The sequence below is a fragment of the Limanda limanda genome, chromosome 5, assembly GCF_963576545.1.
Source record: "Limanda limanda chromosome 5, fLimLim1.1, whole genome shotgun sequence".
NCBI lineage: Eukaryota > Metazoa > Chordata > Actinopteri > Pleuronectiformes > Pleuronectidae > Limanda > Limanda limanda.
Window position 1 is genome coordinate 11361054 of NC_083640.1, and position 14296 is coordinate 11375349.

The 14296-nt window shown below is 44.4% G+C and overlaps 1 protein-coding gene across 1 annotated transcript in view; it reads left to right on the forward strand.

The window, feature by feature from the left end:
* The window catches only part of kiaa0825 (KIAA0825 ortholog), a 120661-nt gene that overhangs the window by 5931 nt on the left and 100434 nt on the right, over positions 1-14296 (forward strand). The window contains exons 3-6 of the mRNA XM_061071589.1: positions 5368-5536; positions 6043-6231; positions 6437-6622; positions 6782-7109. Coding sequence (XP_060927572.1) covers positions 5368-5536; positions 6043-6231; positions 6437-6622; positions 6782-7109 — 872 coding nt within the window. The remainder of the gene's footprint in view (positions 1-5367; positions 5537-6042; positions 6232-6436; positions 6623-6781; positions 7110-14296) is intronic.

The following is a 14296-nucleotide window of genomic DNA, read 5'->3' on the forward strand; positions in this document are numbered from 1 at the left end:
GTTTTGAGGCTGAGGGCAGATGATGAAGGACAGGCTAAATGTAGCAAGTGAACAAAGCCTCACTCTGGCACCATTAGCGTCTGGGACTCATCCCTTCCTCACTCTATCTCTCCGTCTCCCTCCCCTTCCTTCCCTCTCTTTCTTTCCTTCCTCCTTCTAAATGGGAACATAATAATTGAAGATTCCACATCTTGAAACGAAAACCCTTGGGTAGGTAATTCAAGGCTTATTACCGAGAGGCCGGGCCATTTTTCTGCTTTCTAAGCATTAAAGGGTTATTTTGTGTTCCTGCAGATGGGAGAGGGATAACCATTATGAGAACAAAGCGTCCGGATAATGGAGAATGGGGCTAAAAATAAGGCAATCCTCCTCTCGCCGTGGGGGACCACTGGTCAGTATCTCTGTCAGGCTGCTGCTAACTTCCTCCCAGACTACTTCAGGACAGCGCTTTTGCTATCAGCGCACATCCAGGCCGACACAAAGCTCCCAGGACCTCCCCCTGGCTTCGACCAGGGTGGGCTGGAGACCTACACGCACCCAAACACACATCCACAGCTCGCTCACCTGATGCCTAATTGACTTATCAGAGTCTGGGACAAATTACGGAAGTGCAGGAGAGGAAAGGGAAACCGAGAGATGGGGCTGCCCATACCCCGTGAAGGACTTCAGCCAGTTTGCGGGTCAGAGTGACTGGCCTGCTCCCACTTCTCAGATGTCAGAGATTTTCCTAAGAGCTGCTCCCTAATTGAAAGAGATTAAGATAGGCTGACAACGGAGCTGGCTCCCCCAAATTGAAATGCTGTAATCCATTAGTTTTCATCAGATGGGACAGTGGCACGGTGCAGGGTTGGGTAGGGAGTGGGGAGTGGGGGGGGGGGGCACCAGGAAAAGACCTCTAATGAAGTGTCAGCACAGGCCTGCAGACTGCAGACAGGCCTCCAGTTTCACACTGACAAGGCAAATGGCTCTCGCTAGTCGGCTGCCAATCTTGATCAGGTTTACGATATCAGTACTTTTAAATCCGATTCTCTCTGTGTGTGTGTGTGTGTGTGTATAAGTGTCTGATTTTCAGGATTTTGCCTAGGTGTGCACGCAGGTGGAGCTGTGAGTCTGCCATATAAACATTGTGCAAGGTTCCCTTTCAGCGAACAAAAATAGTGATCTGTATAGTCCCTGCAGTATGTAGCTGATTCTGGGTTTAGCTGTGCGTGACACGTGTGTTAAGTTAGGATATCAGCTGTATCGGTTCTCCGGTATCATTGGCCGGGCCGGGTGGCTGGGGGGGGGGCTGAGGGCACTAAGTGGGCGATGGACTGGGCCAGGACGGGATCTGTTTCCAGCCTGTTCATTCAAGCCCCATTCACTCCCTTTCCCCTTTTCGCAGAATGGGGCCCTTTGATGGAGGGAGATATTTTGTTCTCAGGCGACTGGTTTGGCACCGACTGGAGCTGGGGCTTATTTGAAAGGGATCTTCCTGCCCCTGTTGCCTCCAACCCCCCCGCCTCCTGCAGGCAAGCGGAGGGGAGCGGAGCGCGACAGACAGACAGGCCCACAGCAGCCCACCCACGTTAAATTAATTCTGACAAGGAACTTAAGATAACGTCAAAGCGCTGACTAATCGCGGGATTGGGTTTCTGTAAGTCAGGGAGCTGTGAAATGTGCCATCATATCTAATAAAAGACCTCCGGTTGCTCCCTTTCCTTCTCAGCGGTGGTGAGGGATGGGGGGGGGGGAGCACGGTTGCGGTGTCGACTGTCTAGCTAGCCCGGTCTGAAAAACAATTAGATTTCACTTTAGCAGCAAAAGAGCCAACGTGTGTGTGTGTAAGTGTGTGTGTGGGTGTGTGTGAGTCTGTGTGTGTGTGTGTCAGTTAGGGTAAGATGATTGACATGTTTGTAGAGGGGCCTACAGAATCCTTTCCTTCCAGTTTCCTCTCCCCCTCTTTTCTCATCCTGCGAATCCTTTGTCGATTTCCTCTCCTCCATTTTTGCCATTACGGGTCGGTCCATTGTCGCCTTGACACGGAAAGTTGAATGGTTTTATTTTCCATGACTGCTCCTGTTTTCCACCCGTTTTTTACCCTCCTCTCCTCTCATTCCCCTTTCTGTCTCTTTTCCTCGGCGTCTGAGCTCTTCGGCGGTGGAAGTCATCAGGTTCGGAGCTAATCCCGCCAAGTTGATTAGGCTGCAGGTAGCTTTCACTCCGCCGGGCAAAAGGTCGCAACATTGTAGAGAGCTGGATGGACTCCTTGACACAGGCTATCCACGTTGACTTTATAACTTACAGCGCATGGCCCTAAGGAGGTGTAATTGAAAGGCGAGAGGGAAGAAAAGGGAAACCGGGGGGAAAGTTTTGAGGAGAGAGGATGAAAGGGGCCGGCACGGTGGGGAGGAAGAGGATGTGTGTGTGTGAGAGGAGACACAGTTTGAAAACGTATCTGAAGCGAGTGCTGTTGCCGTAGCCATTAGAGTATTGTTTTGATGAGTGAAGGCAAGAGTGAGACGATTGGAAGTGGAAGGACTATAACAGCCTTAGAGCCATTCTAGTCCCAGAAACGGCAGTAACATCTATCTCAGTCCTGCATTGGCTAACAAGCTGGAAGTCCTGTGAAGCTGCACTTTAGTCTGACCTCCACTCCGCACAGTTTATATGCACCTACATTTTCTGTTTTTAATGAACTTCAGAGAGTCGGGGAAAAGTGCGCTACAGATGGAAGCCCATTCGAAACCTGCTGTCTATGTGAAGTCCTGGGGTAGAGCCCAGAACGAACATCCATGTTTATGACGCACTATAAACACACATACAGTGCTCTCTCCTGTCATTTAGTCGGCAGCAGGGTTTCATTGCAGGACCTGGCACGTGACAGAAAGCAATGTTAACATTCAAATTTAGAGCATTTCTTACTTCTGCTTTTACTCTTAAATGTATTTTATTCTTCTCATCCAGAGTGGCCCTTTTTTTCAAATGGTAGAGAAATTGTTATTTTTAATAGAAATTAAACAGAAACTATTTTGTTTCTTTGGGAAAGTATTTGCTATTCTTCTAAACAAAGCCAAGTCAGAGGTCAAATAACCAAACCAACATCTGAACAGTCCTTTGTGTTGTTTAAAGTTTTCAACCCTGAACCCCACTTGCTTGGGCCTTGCTGAAGATGAGTGAGTGGCAGTGCATGTGAGCATTGAGCGAACCTAGTTTTTGCATGGATGAAGCATTTAAGGTGACATCTTTCCTTTACAAAGTTGAAATAGCATGAACATGAATAGTTTTAACAGAAACACGGGGTAAAGTGAAAAGAAAGACGAATGACAAAGGCATTTAAAAGTTCTGCACTTGTGATTCACACAAAAAAACACACCCACTGTATAATCCGAGTTTCTCTCCGTCAGCAAGTTGGTGTCAAGAGAGTAAAGTGAGATGCATCATTTGACCTAGAGAGGAAGAAATAGTTTAAGGAGAGAACCGTATAGCATTAGGCGATGTTCAATCTAGAGGATAGTGGTTTGAAACAGTCTATAACATTTTATACCTCCCCGTTTTTCCCCCCACTGAAACCAAAGTGTATCAGATTGAACGGTTATTTAATGTGTTGCCATTGTAAGACATCTGGATGCGTTCATGGCCCAGGAGCAGGCAGGAGGCAGTTTATAGACCTGCAGTTCTGGATGAGCTGTCTGACAGAGGAAAGAAAAGGCACTTTGGCTTCATGCACACACTCACATGCGTTTGGGAGACAGATATGTAACGGTAACTCATTAATATTTGCATTATCTATTGATTATTTGGTTCAAGATTCACTTTATTTTCATTCACACCACACAAGTGTGCAGTAGAATTGGATCCCGCTCACAAATGACATTGAGGATGGTACAAAATCTGTCTGTAGTAAAAAGGTAATAATAAGTAAAAGAATAAACAAATGAATATGTCACAGAAGGACATTAGGACATTGCACACAACTGAATGAAATTAAACATAATGAATAAAAAGGTAAATAAGATGTAAACACACAAACACACATGATAATTATTGCAGGTACTGGTAAATAGAAAATAGGTAGCATAACAGACATGGCGTATTATAATGTTCAGTTTAAAGAGAAAATATAGCACACATTGTTCTTGGTTATGAGAGGCAGTCCAGGTGTATTGGACATTGGAAGTGTGTGTGTGTGTGTGTGTGTGTGTGTGTGTGTGTGTGTGTGTGTGTGTGTGTGTGTGTGTGTGTGTGTGTGTGTGTGTGTGTGTGTGTGTGTGTGTGTGTGTGTGTGTGTGTGTGTGTGTGTGTGTGTGTGGGTAGAAATAAGAAATGTTTATTTGATATACAAGAGTTAATATCAAAACTGTCAAAAAAGTTCTGTGAGGTTCAAAATGTCATTCATTGATTGTCTTCTTTTCTTAGGTTGATTGTCCAATTTATAAATTGTCAGCATGCACCACCACACACACACATCCATTCCACATTGTGCACAATAGACACCTATGGACACAAAGTCACACACGGACACAAAAGCAACATTCACAACACCATAACATGTTTAATTATGCAGGTATGTTACCCCCCCTTCCGCCACACACACACACACACACACACACACACAGACAGAGTCTCACATCGATAAATATATATGCATAGATTTGCATGGAAATGACTTAACATGTCGAGCCCAAAGATGTCATTTCTAATCTGTCATATTAAAGGGGAAACGGAATAGCTGATGCAGTGTCTGTTAAAATCAAAAGAGCTGTGTTTGTGTTATTTGTGCGTGTGTGTATGTGTGTGTGTCTGTCTGTGTGTGTGTGTGTCAAAGGGAAGAGTAAGACGTGAGACGGCAAGAGGCGTGCGTCTCAGATGCCTGCCAATGCCTGTAACACCACTTCACACCAGATGCTTAGCACGCACTCACACAGTGATATATCGACGTCTGTGTTAATTACTGTTGATGCTCCGGTATCTGTCACGACACAGAGTGAGGGGAAAATCCAAAATGTGCTGTGCTGTCTCGGGTCCGTGTTTGTCTTCAGTGTGTTTGTTAGCGTGGTTGTGGGGTGACTGGTTTCCTGTGTTGTTCACCTGGATATGTTCGGGTGCACCTAATCTTTCAACAGTCTCCTCACTGGACCCAGCAGATTCTGACAGTCCTGTTCAGTCACAACTGGGGTAAAGGAGGAGTTTAGATGAAGAGGAACATGTTGACTTTGCGCTGGTAAACACGCACATAGGAGACCATCAGATGCATTTTACTCCTTTCTGTTGGTGTCAGGGTTAAATAAAAGCAGAAAACACACACAATGACCACTGTGTTTTGTAGGTTAGTAGTTATTTTGCCTATTTTTATAACTCTCAGACTTACTAATCTTGTCCACTCAGCATTGAACAGCAGCTGAAGGAGATCCAGGTCAAAATGGGAGCCTCCCGGACGGTAGAATGCTCGCCGAGCCCGTTGGAGTGCCTCCAGTGGTTCAACCTCAGAATGAACAGCAGTGTCCGGCCTGTGACTGCAGAACATGAAGAGTTCATGGACTTCCTCAGAGCTTTGGTAATATGATAACACTCACCGATGATGATGATGATGATGATGATGATGATGATGATGATGATGATGATGATGATGATGATGATGATGATGATGATGATGATGATAATAATGCTTTTTGTTTGAGATATTTCACAGATAATGAAACTGAAATTAAATAGTTGTTTTTATTAAAATGAGGCACCCAGAAGGCTGATAACTGATTGTGGTTGATGATGTTGAAGATTATGATTTTATCAGGGTGCTAACATCTCTGAGTATCCTCAATTTTCCAATTAACTGCAACAATATTCTGTTATAAACATTTAACTATCAGTTGATCTGAAGCCTTGTTTATTAACAAAACAGAAAACTCCATAGTTGGATAATATATTTTGAGGACCCTTCACATTCTGACCTGTTGGGTCAGTTTTGCATTGTTGTGATTTGTGATGAAAATACTCATCATAAGGAACTTTTTATTCCTACCTCAGTTTAATAAACATCTTCATTCTCCCTCTTCCTTTCAGCAACAGTACCTGCGATCTGAAGAAGAGGGGAGAGAGGAGGTGGCACTTCAGCTCCTGCTGCATCTCTCTTCCCACTGTGGCGTCTGCTTCCCTTGCACCCCTTCCTCTTCCTCCTCCTCTCATCATCCTCACCCGACTGCCTCCTCCATCCCGTTGGTACACACAGTCAGAGATGACGCTTCGTTAGAGGTAATACACCAATTTTGATACTTCCCTATATTTAATTTGGATTTGGGTTAATTTATTGAATGGGTAATTCAGCAGCTGAATCATTTCTAAATGAAAATATACTAAGCTACCACATAAGATAAGAATTCACATAACTCCTAAATTGAGTGTTGTTGTTTCTTTAATTTATTTTCGAACTTACCCTTCATTTTATTATTTCTTTAAGTTCCAGGAGGTATGGGATGACGTTCGTCTCCACTTACGCTGCCACCTGCTGGACCGGCTGTCTTCCCACAGTCCAGAACATCCTGGACCCACACAAGTGTCTATTCTCTCCATTCCTGAACGAGTCCAGTGTCTGCAACAGCTGTTATGTCTTTATCCTGAATCTGAAGTGCTCACATATTACCGGGTACTGGAAGATATGAAAATGCATTTTTTTAAATATTTTATATATTTAGTGTTTGAACACAAATTGTAGGTGAACACTGTCAATTTGCAGCACCAGTATGTTACAGTGGTCTATCAGTGATTTGACAATGACAGTATTATTTTGATTTTATTCATCCAGGGCCTGAGAAGCCAATCTGTGCAGGTTATCCTGCACTCGACCCTGAGCTCCAGCCCAGGCGGGGAGACGCACGGCTTTGACAGACTGGCTCTGGGGTTCCACTCTGCGATCCCAGCTCTGACCCAAGCGCTTACCGAGGAGCTCCAAGTCCTTTCCCGACTCACAGAGCCGCACACCGTCCTCGGCTTCCTTAACGCAGCTTACTTCGGCACCGTTGCCCGAGAACTGGCCTCCCTGGTGGAGAGAGAGTGTGAGATGGCCCTGAGGGACAACAGCACGATCAGCGGCAAAATAAAAAAATATTCAGCCAGGTCTCGTGCAACTGTGGGTAAGAGGCTCTTTTTGGATATTTTTATCTGACAGTAATTTTTTTTTTCTCTCCTCATGATTCTCAGAGTTTACATGTAGATGGGCTCCGCTGCTGTTTTATTTCCTTCTGTTTCTTTTTGCTCCTCAATAATGTCAAGAATTTCTCCCTCTCCTCTCCATTTATACTTTTCTGCTACTTTGCAACTGCAGTGATCTGAGCCCGGGCCAAGGCCTCTGTAAGTGATTGTCAGTAACTGCTGTTCCCATTGTAATTGCTTTCTTTTTACAGCCCTCTTTCCTGTCTGCCTCACTTTCCTCTTTACCAACAAAAAGAGAAGAGTAGCATTTACCGGGCCAAGGTTTCTTTTAAAAGTACTTCTAACACTATTTACCACACACTTTATTCTTTACTGAGGTGACCCCGATCCCAAGCGAGGTCCAAGCTCTGTTCACGGTTTGGCGACAGTGAGTTAATTAACTTCTTTACCTTGAGCCCTATGGCTACATGAACTGTCCCATCCTGGCCACTTTTTTTCAGTGTTGACAACCATACTTTTCTTTATCCTCTTAACAAAATAAAGTTGATTAAAACAAAGCATAAGAAGGGCAGAGCAGCAGCAGCACCTTCACACAACCCCATGACCTTAAGGTGCAGAAGGGAAACTGATTAATCGCAACCTTCCTCTTACTTTTGAGCAGTGCTAAAGCCGTGTAGAGAGAACAGCAGGGGGCTGAGAAAGAGTTGGCACACGGCTTAAAGCGAGGTTCAACTTTCTCCTGACCTTGTTACGCAGTGGGATGAATATTTGAGAGGGAAAAAAAGAACGATATAAAGAAGTAATTTTTAATATTTGCCCACTAATGCAGAATGTGTCACTCTGACGGAACATGCGGCGATGTTAGAGACTCAAGACTCCAGACGGGCACATACCTTCACACGCTGTGTCACTTTTGATACTTAATTTCTCCCATACTCTTTGTTTGTTTCATATTGGCCTATTTACGGCTTGCTGAGGGTAAAGATTCACAGCGAAAAAAAAGTGTCTGAGCCATTGTTTACTTTTTTAGAAACGGTGCACATGTCACTTTCCCTGCGGATCGGGGAGGGGAGTGCTTTTTACATCTGCCATTCTTCGATAAACACACCACCAGCCTTGGTTCTTTTTCCCTCCACTCGCTCCCTCCCTCCATTTCTCTCTTTCCATCTCCCTCTCTGGTTTTTACTTTGCCTCTCCTTAAACGTGAGATGAGAGGAGGCAGCCAGGATAATTGGCCATGCGTCAGTTGGGCTGTTTGATCACGTAACGTGGCGGAGGCTACACACCTACGTGCCGCTCAACAAACCGTCAAATGTAGCACCGGAGGCAGAACACGGCTCCAAAGGGAGCGGGGGACCCGTGCTGTGTAATGATCGTAAAATGGAGCAGTTTTGCCTGTGCTGGTTTTACGTGTGTGTGTGTGTGTGTGTGTGTGTTTGTGTATGTGTGTGTGTTTGACTATCAGCTGCAACACAGCTTTGAGGGCTACAACTGGGATTACATTTTTGTGTTGTTCCTGTTTTAAGTCCCCCCCCCCCCCCCAAAACAGCTCAAGAATATCCACCACCCAAACGCCCGTGGCTCCTAAAGAGCCAAAGCTTGAACATTAATGCATAATCTGCTTTCACACTTTACTGTCTATACTATATGTTACGCCCATAATTGTCAAGACAATTATAACGGTGGTTTAAAAAAAAAAAAAGAAGTGATTGTGAGCATCCAATGACTCTTTAGATCTCCTTTGCTCCTTCCCCGCTGTTTTATTGTTTATTTCTGCACAAGAGGAAGGCGGTAGGTATATTTTGATAAGAGCCATGCCGGGGAGACTGTGCCGGCTCCCGGGGGGGGCAGCACTGTCTGCAGCATCAGCCACTGTCAAACCACTGAACCATTTAACAGCGTTCATGGCGAGATCTGCCTCCTCTTTTAACCCCACCGACTCAAAGGTAGGCTCTGACATTGTACCTAGACAGATGTGAAGGGTCTCAGCCCCCACTCCCCGACCCCCCCCCCCCATTTTTTCCCTCCATCCCTCCCGCGTTCACTTCCTCTCTCCTTTTTTCTTTTCTTGTCTTTTTCCCATTTTCCTGTAGTTTTCCAAGTGTAATGGGGTGAGCAGTGAGACTGGGGAGTGTGCTCGACAGGTTGGCTGGTCAGGAACAATACAGGCTTTAAACCCCACTGACACACCTCACTGAGTCTGCAGGCGAGTGGTTGGGCCAAGGCTGCATGTTGGTGTGTGTGTGTGTGTGTGTGTGTGTGTGTGTGTTCGTGAGGAAGTGTGATGGATTTTGCCAAAATAAAATAAAAATACTGAAATTTACATTTTCTCAGCACCTTTACACTAAAATAAATGTTGAAGGCCATCCATACTTTTCAACAATCATCCAAATCTCTAACTTCAAGAGTAATGTAAATTAAAACGGAATAATTTATATTAGTTTATTTTATTATATTTAATTTATGATATTAGTTTCACTTACATATTAGTTATCAAATTACACATTTAAGCCAGTTATTGCTCCTGTTAACACAAATATTAGTGACAGGAGATGACACCAGAGCAGAAAAGCCACTCTTTACAAAACCATGTGCTATAGCACATTTTAAGTATGTTACCTTTTTTTCCCTGAGTGGCTCTGTGGTTGGGTGTGTTTTCAAAGCATGTGTCATGTGCATATGTCTGCCCATTTGTCTGTGAGTTGATGCTGGTGTGTGCACTAATTGCAAGCTTACACAGAAAATTGTGTGATCAAGAGTCATTTAATACCGCCCTTTTAAAAATGAGCTATTAAATTTCCATATGGCATCTGTCATTTGCATATGCATGCATGGGAGATCCGTGTTTTTGTAGGACATCAAAAGATTCCATTCCAACTTCTCTGCATACACACACACAATTTATTCCCCAACAATCGACCACAGGGGTGAAGTCGAGGTTGTGAGTTTCTGTTCAAACACTTTGCAGCCCCATTCTGATAGCAATGATTTGAATTCCACTTCCACTAATTTCCCCATATGACGACGTCGGCAGCTCCCTATAGATAAAAAATAGGATTGAGTTAGAACATGTATAGCAAGCACATTCACCCCCACCGCGCCCCCCCCTCCTCGCCCTTTCTGGCTCTTTGAACTCTTTCTTAGAGAAAGCACAGCAGCCTATTCAGCGGGGAGAGAGGTTCTGTAGTGATGCGAGATAGCTAGGCTGAGGCTCTGACTGGCATTGGAGGTGCTTGTGGGGATTGAGGCTACTTGGGAATGGCGTTTGTTAATATTTAATAAGAGCAGCTCCTCACTAGATCATATCTCTGCCTGAGTTTATACACACTGTCAGCCAGGGACGTGCACCTGCATGCTGCCATGTAATTATGTGCAAGGTAGGAGGGTTTGTGTGTGTGTGTGTGTCTGTGTACATGTGGCGTGATTCTTCCAGTTTATGGATGATTCTTTTTCATGCCGCCCTCTTCCTGTCCTTGTGGATGCTGATAAGGCCTTGTTTAAGAAAGTTACCACACAGAGCAAGTGGTTGTTTACTAATCTTAATGAAAAGAACTGGATCTTTGCTCTCTGGCTGTGTTCATGTGTGTGTGTCACTAATAATTTTCTCGAAATCATGGCTCCAATGAAATCACAGAAAAGAATATGTTTCATGGCCCTTGAGAATGTGTATTATGCGTGCCATTTATTTTTTTCCCCCATTTCCTCCGAGTGGTCACAATAGCTTTTGTGTATCACTCTTGAAAAGCTCAAGGATATGAACATTTTCCTGGCACCTTCTATTGAGAAAGCGCATACAAAAAATGGCGGGCTTATTGAGAGCAGCCAGCATTGATGAAGAGTAGGTGTGATTTGCCTAGGGCTTGAAAACAATAATGCGAACAAGGACACTAAACAAGTGGGTTTTAATGAAATGCTCCCATCAAGACAATACATTCCTCCGTGTTCTTCAGCCAGCCTGCTTGGTTCAAGTATGCGGAGCAAGGAAATCTTAACCCCTATCACACTGTCACTGCAATTTTCACCACAAAGAGAGCCAAAAACAAAGGCAGACACAGAGGAGAATAGAGAAACAATTATAAAGCAGGAGAAGGCTTGTCCTGATTCTCTGTCACCACAAAAACACCACAATCACAGCTACACCTCCTCCTTGGGAAGGCGACTTAATTGAGATATCAAATAATGCTACTTTCCCCTTCTTTGAAGGGCAGGTGGCCCCTGCTGTGGACTGGTTGGACAGCACCCAGGGATAGTGCCACAAGAGACTGGGACTCGGGTGGTTTGTGTGTGTGTGTGTGTGTACGTGTGTTTGTGTGTGTGTGTGTGTATGTGTGCGTGCACGTGTCAGAGGGTGTGTTGGGGAATCACAGCAGGAGGCCTCCCATAATAAGGCTGTCTTAGCGAGCAGTGGGCCGCAACTGACGAAGAGGACCCCAGCTGTCACAGCCTGGCAGGCGGTCCACAGTGGCTCATAGCATCCTTCTACCCACATACTTACACAAACATGCACTGAAGCACCCCAAGGCACCCACACGACCACACGACCCTGCTTGACACCCTATGAGATGAGCACACAAGGCGGCGAAACACATCCACAAAAAGAGACACACAGAAGTGCTCAAGAGCCAAAGCATAACACTCACTGCCTAAAGCCCTGCAATAAGAATTAAGTGGGTCACAAGTACACATATAATTACACTTACACAAAGTTGTATTGAGCAGCCCATTTTGATACTTTAGGTGCCTGACTACAGTGTTTAACATCTGTTCCAATGCTGATCTCTGACAGCACATAGTGGCCACTGCAGGTGAAACTTCTAGGTGAGTTATGGTGAGTCATGTTTCGGGCTCTATTGATGCAGAACTTTTAACATTTAAGTTCAGGAACTGTTTGACATTACATTACATTTAGGCCTGTTACTACTGATACAGGAACTGTTTAAATTGTTTTCATTTGGCTATTTCATTTCTAGCCAGGTCACTGTGCCTTGTAGAGTCCCACAAGGGTCAGTACCTGATCCTCTTCTATTCAAAATCTCAAGTTTGAGGATTCGGGCCACATCAGCTGATACAAGCCGATACCTGAATATAAAAGCTCAAACCGTTGCATTGTGGGTAATTTAGACACCAGGTTTGAAAAAGAGGTAGAATGTTTGGCATCAAAAAGAGAATCTCATACAGTACTTCTGTCAAGGCCAAACAATACAACACGTCTTTCCAGCTCTAATGAGGAAATGTTAGTTGTTAGATCTCTACCAAATTGCACTCAAGTCATAGATCTCAACACCATTAATATTTCTGATATTACCCTGGATCTCCCCCTTTAACCGGATCTACAGCCACATTAAATGGGTTCTTCCCTGGTCTCTGGATGGAAGCATAACCTCCTTGGTTGTGGTAATAATCTTTGGATGAATAAATTGGAATGTTTTTGTGGATTGGGATATACATTTTAGTAGTTGCCTCACATTAGTTGCAACATTTAGTATGTCATCAGTCTTTTATGAAATTAAATGGAATCTTAGGTTTCTTGTAAAAACTGTATACGAACAAATATGGTTGTATTTCCTGCTGGTTCGATTATTGTCTTTATAAATCTCTTTGAGACTGAATCAAACACTTCTAAGTCAACAAGAACTTCTAAATAAATTTGCTGCCAGGACAGAAATAAAAAAAAACTTTATTTATTTGTCAATTTCAGTTTCATGTATTTCATGCAATATGTGTAAAGTGTCTTCTAAAAGTTCTTGCCTTCTGAAGTCCTTTGTTCCTTTACTCTTTGGATTAGATGTGATCAAATGCCTACATCACCAAGAGGTCGTTGTACAACAAACACGTCTGCAAGAACACAGTAAACTTCCCATATTGTGAGCCAATGATAAGAGAGGCCAGACGGGTAGAGAGAGGCAGAGCACCCCACTGATGGTCGGATTTACACTACAGAGAGACAGAATGAGAGACAGAGAGGAAAAACGGGGGAGAGAGGATGAGAGGGGGAGAGATGCTGTGCCGGAGAGAAATTAAATCAGTGGCTAAATTATTGCATGATTGCCCATTCCCAAAAGACTTGGGCATCATTTGGTAGAAAGTGTCTAATAATTGGTTTTCGGCCATGTCAGACACATGCAATTCCCACTACTAATGGCTCTGTTAGGCAGAACTGGGCCTCCTGGGTCAGAGAAGGACAGAAAACGGCCAGACGTCAAAAAGCTCCTCATACGCCCTTCGACTTTTTTTCTTCTTCTACAGATAAACGAGGGAACAACGCAGAAGAGAGAGAGAGAGAACAAGAAAGAGAGAGTGTGAGCGGGGAGGAAATGAAGTGGCAATAAGTGCAGCCAAAGGGGAAATGCTCTTCACCACGAGTTTAATACATCAGACTGGGGATTTGGCAGCCCGCCACACAGCAATTGTTTACCTTTTTGCTCACTGGCTGCATCTGTTCTGTTTTGTAAACGGCACTAAACTATTCGCCCGTAAACACCGGAATCAATAACAACTGCTAAGGGAATTCCCTTATCCCGCCCCTCCCTCTCCTCCCCTCCCTCTCTTCCTCATGTTTTCATCCCTAACCACCACCACCCCTTTCCCTTCCCCTAGATCTCCTCCTCTCTCGCCTATCTCTCTGTTCCCTGCCAGTCAAGAGCAGTGTGTGTGTGTGTGTGTGTGTGTGTGTGTGTGTGTGTGTGTGTGTGTGTGTGTGTGTGTGTGTGTGTGTGTGTGTGTGTGTGTGTGTGTGTGTGTGTGTGTGTGTGTGTGTGTGTGTGTGTGTGTGTGCGCTGTGGAGCTGATGGTGGAACCCACAGGAGAGACAGACAAGGAGAAAACTGATGGCTTGCCAAAAATACCTGCTCTGTTTGTTCCCCCCCCCCCTTTTGTGTTACATTGTTGTCATTGTTAAAAGCTACAAAGTGAAACTGCCCACTGTAGACCCGCATAGTTTGGTATTTTCAGACATAATTTTTTCACGGTTCTGCTCCATATGAAACATAAAGCCCACCCACACACACACACTGTTTTCTGTTTCACACGTTTTATTGAATGACACATTGCGAGACATGCTTGTTTGCTTCGAGGGCGACTGATAAGATTCATACGGCTTTATGGTTATCACAGCGATGTGGCTAACCATTGATTTTCTTTTTGTTTATAAGAACATCCGCCCACCCTA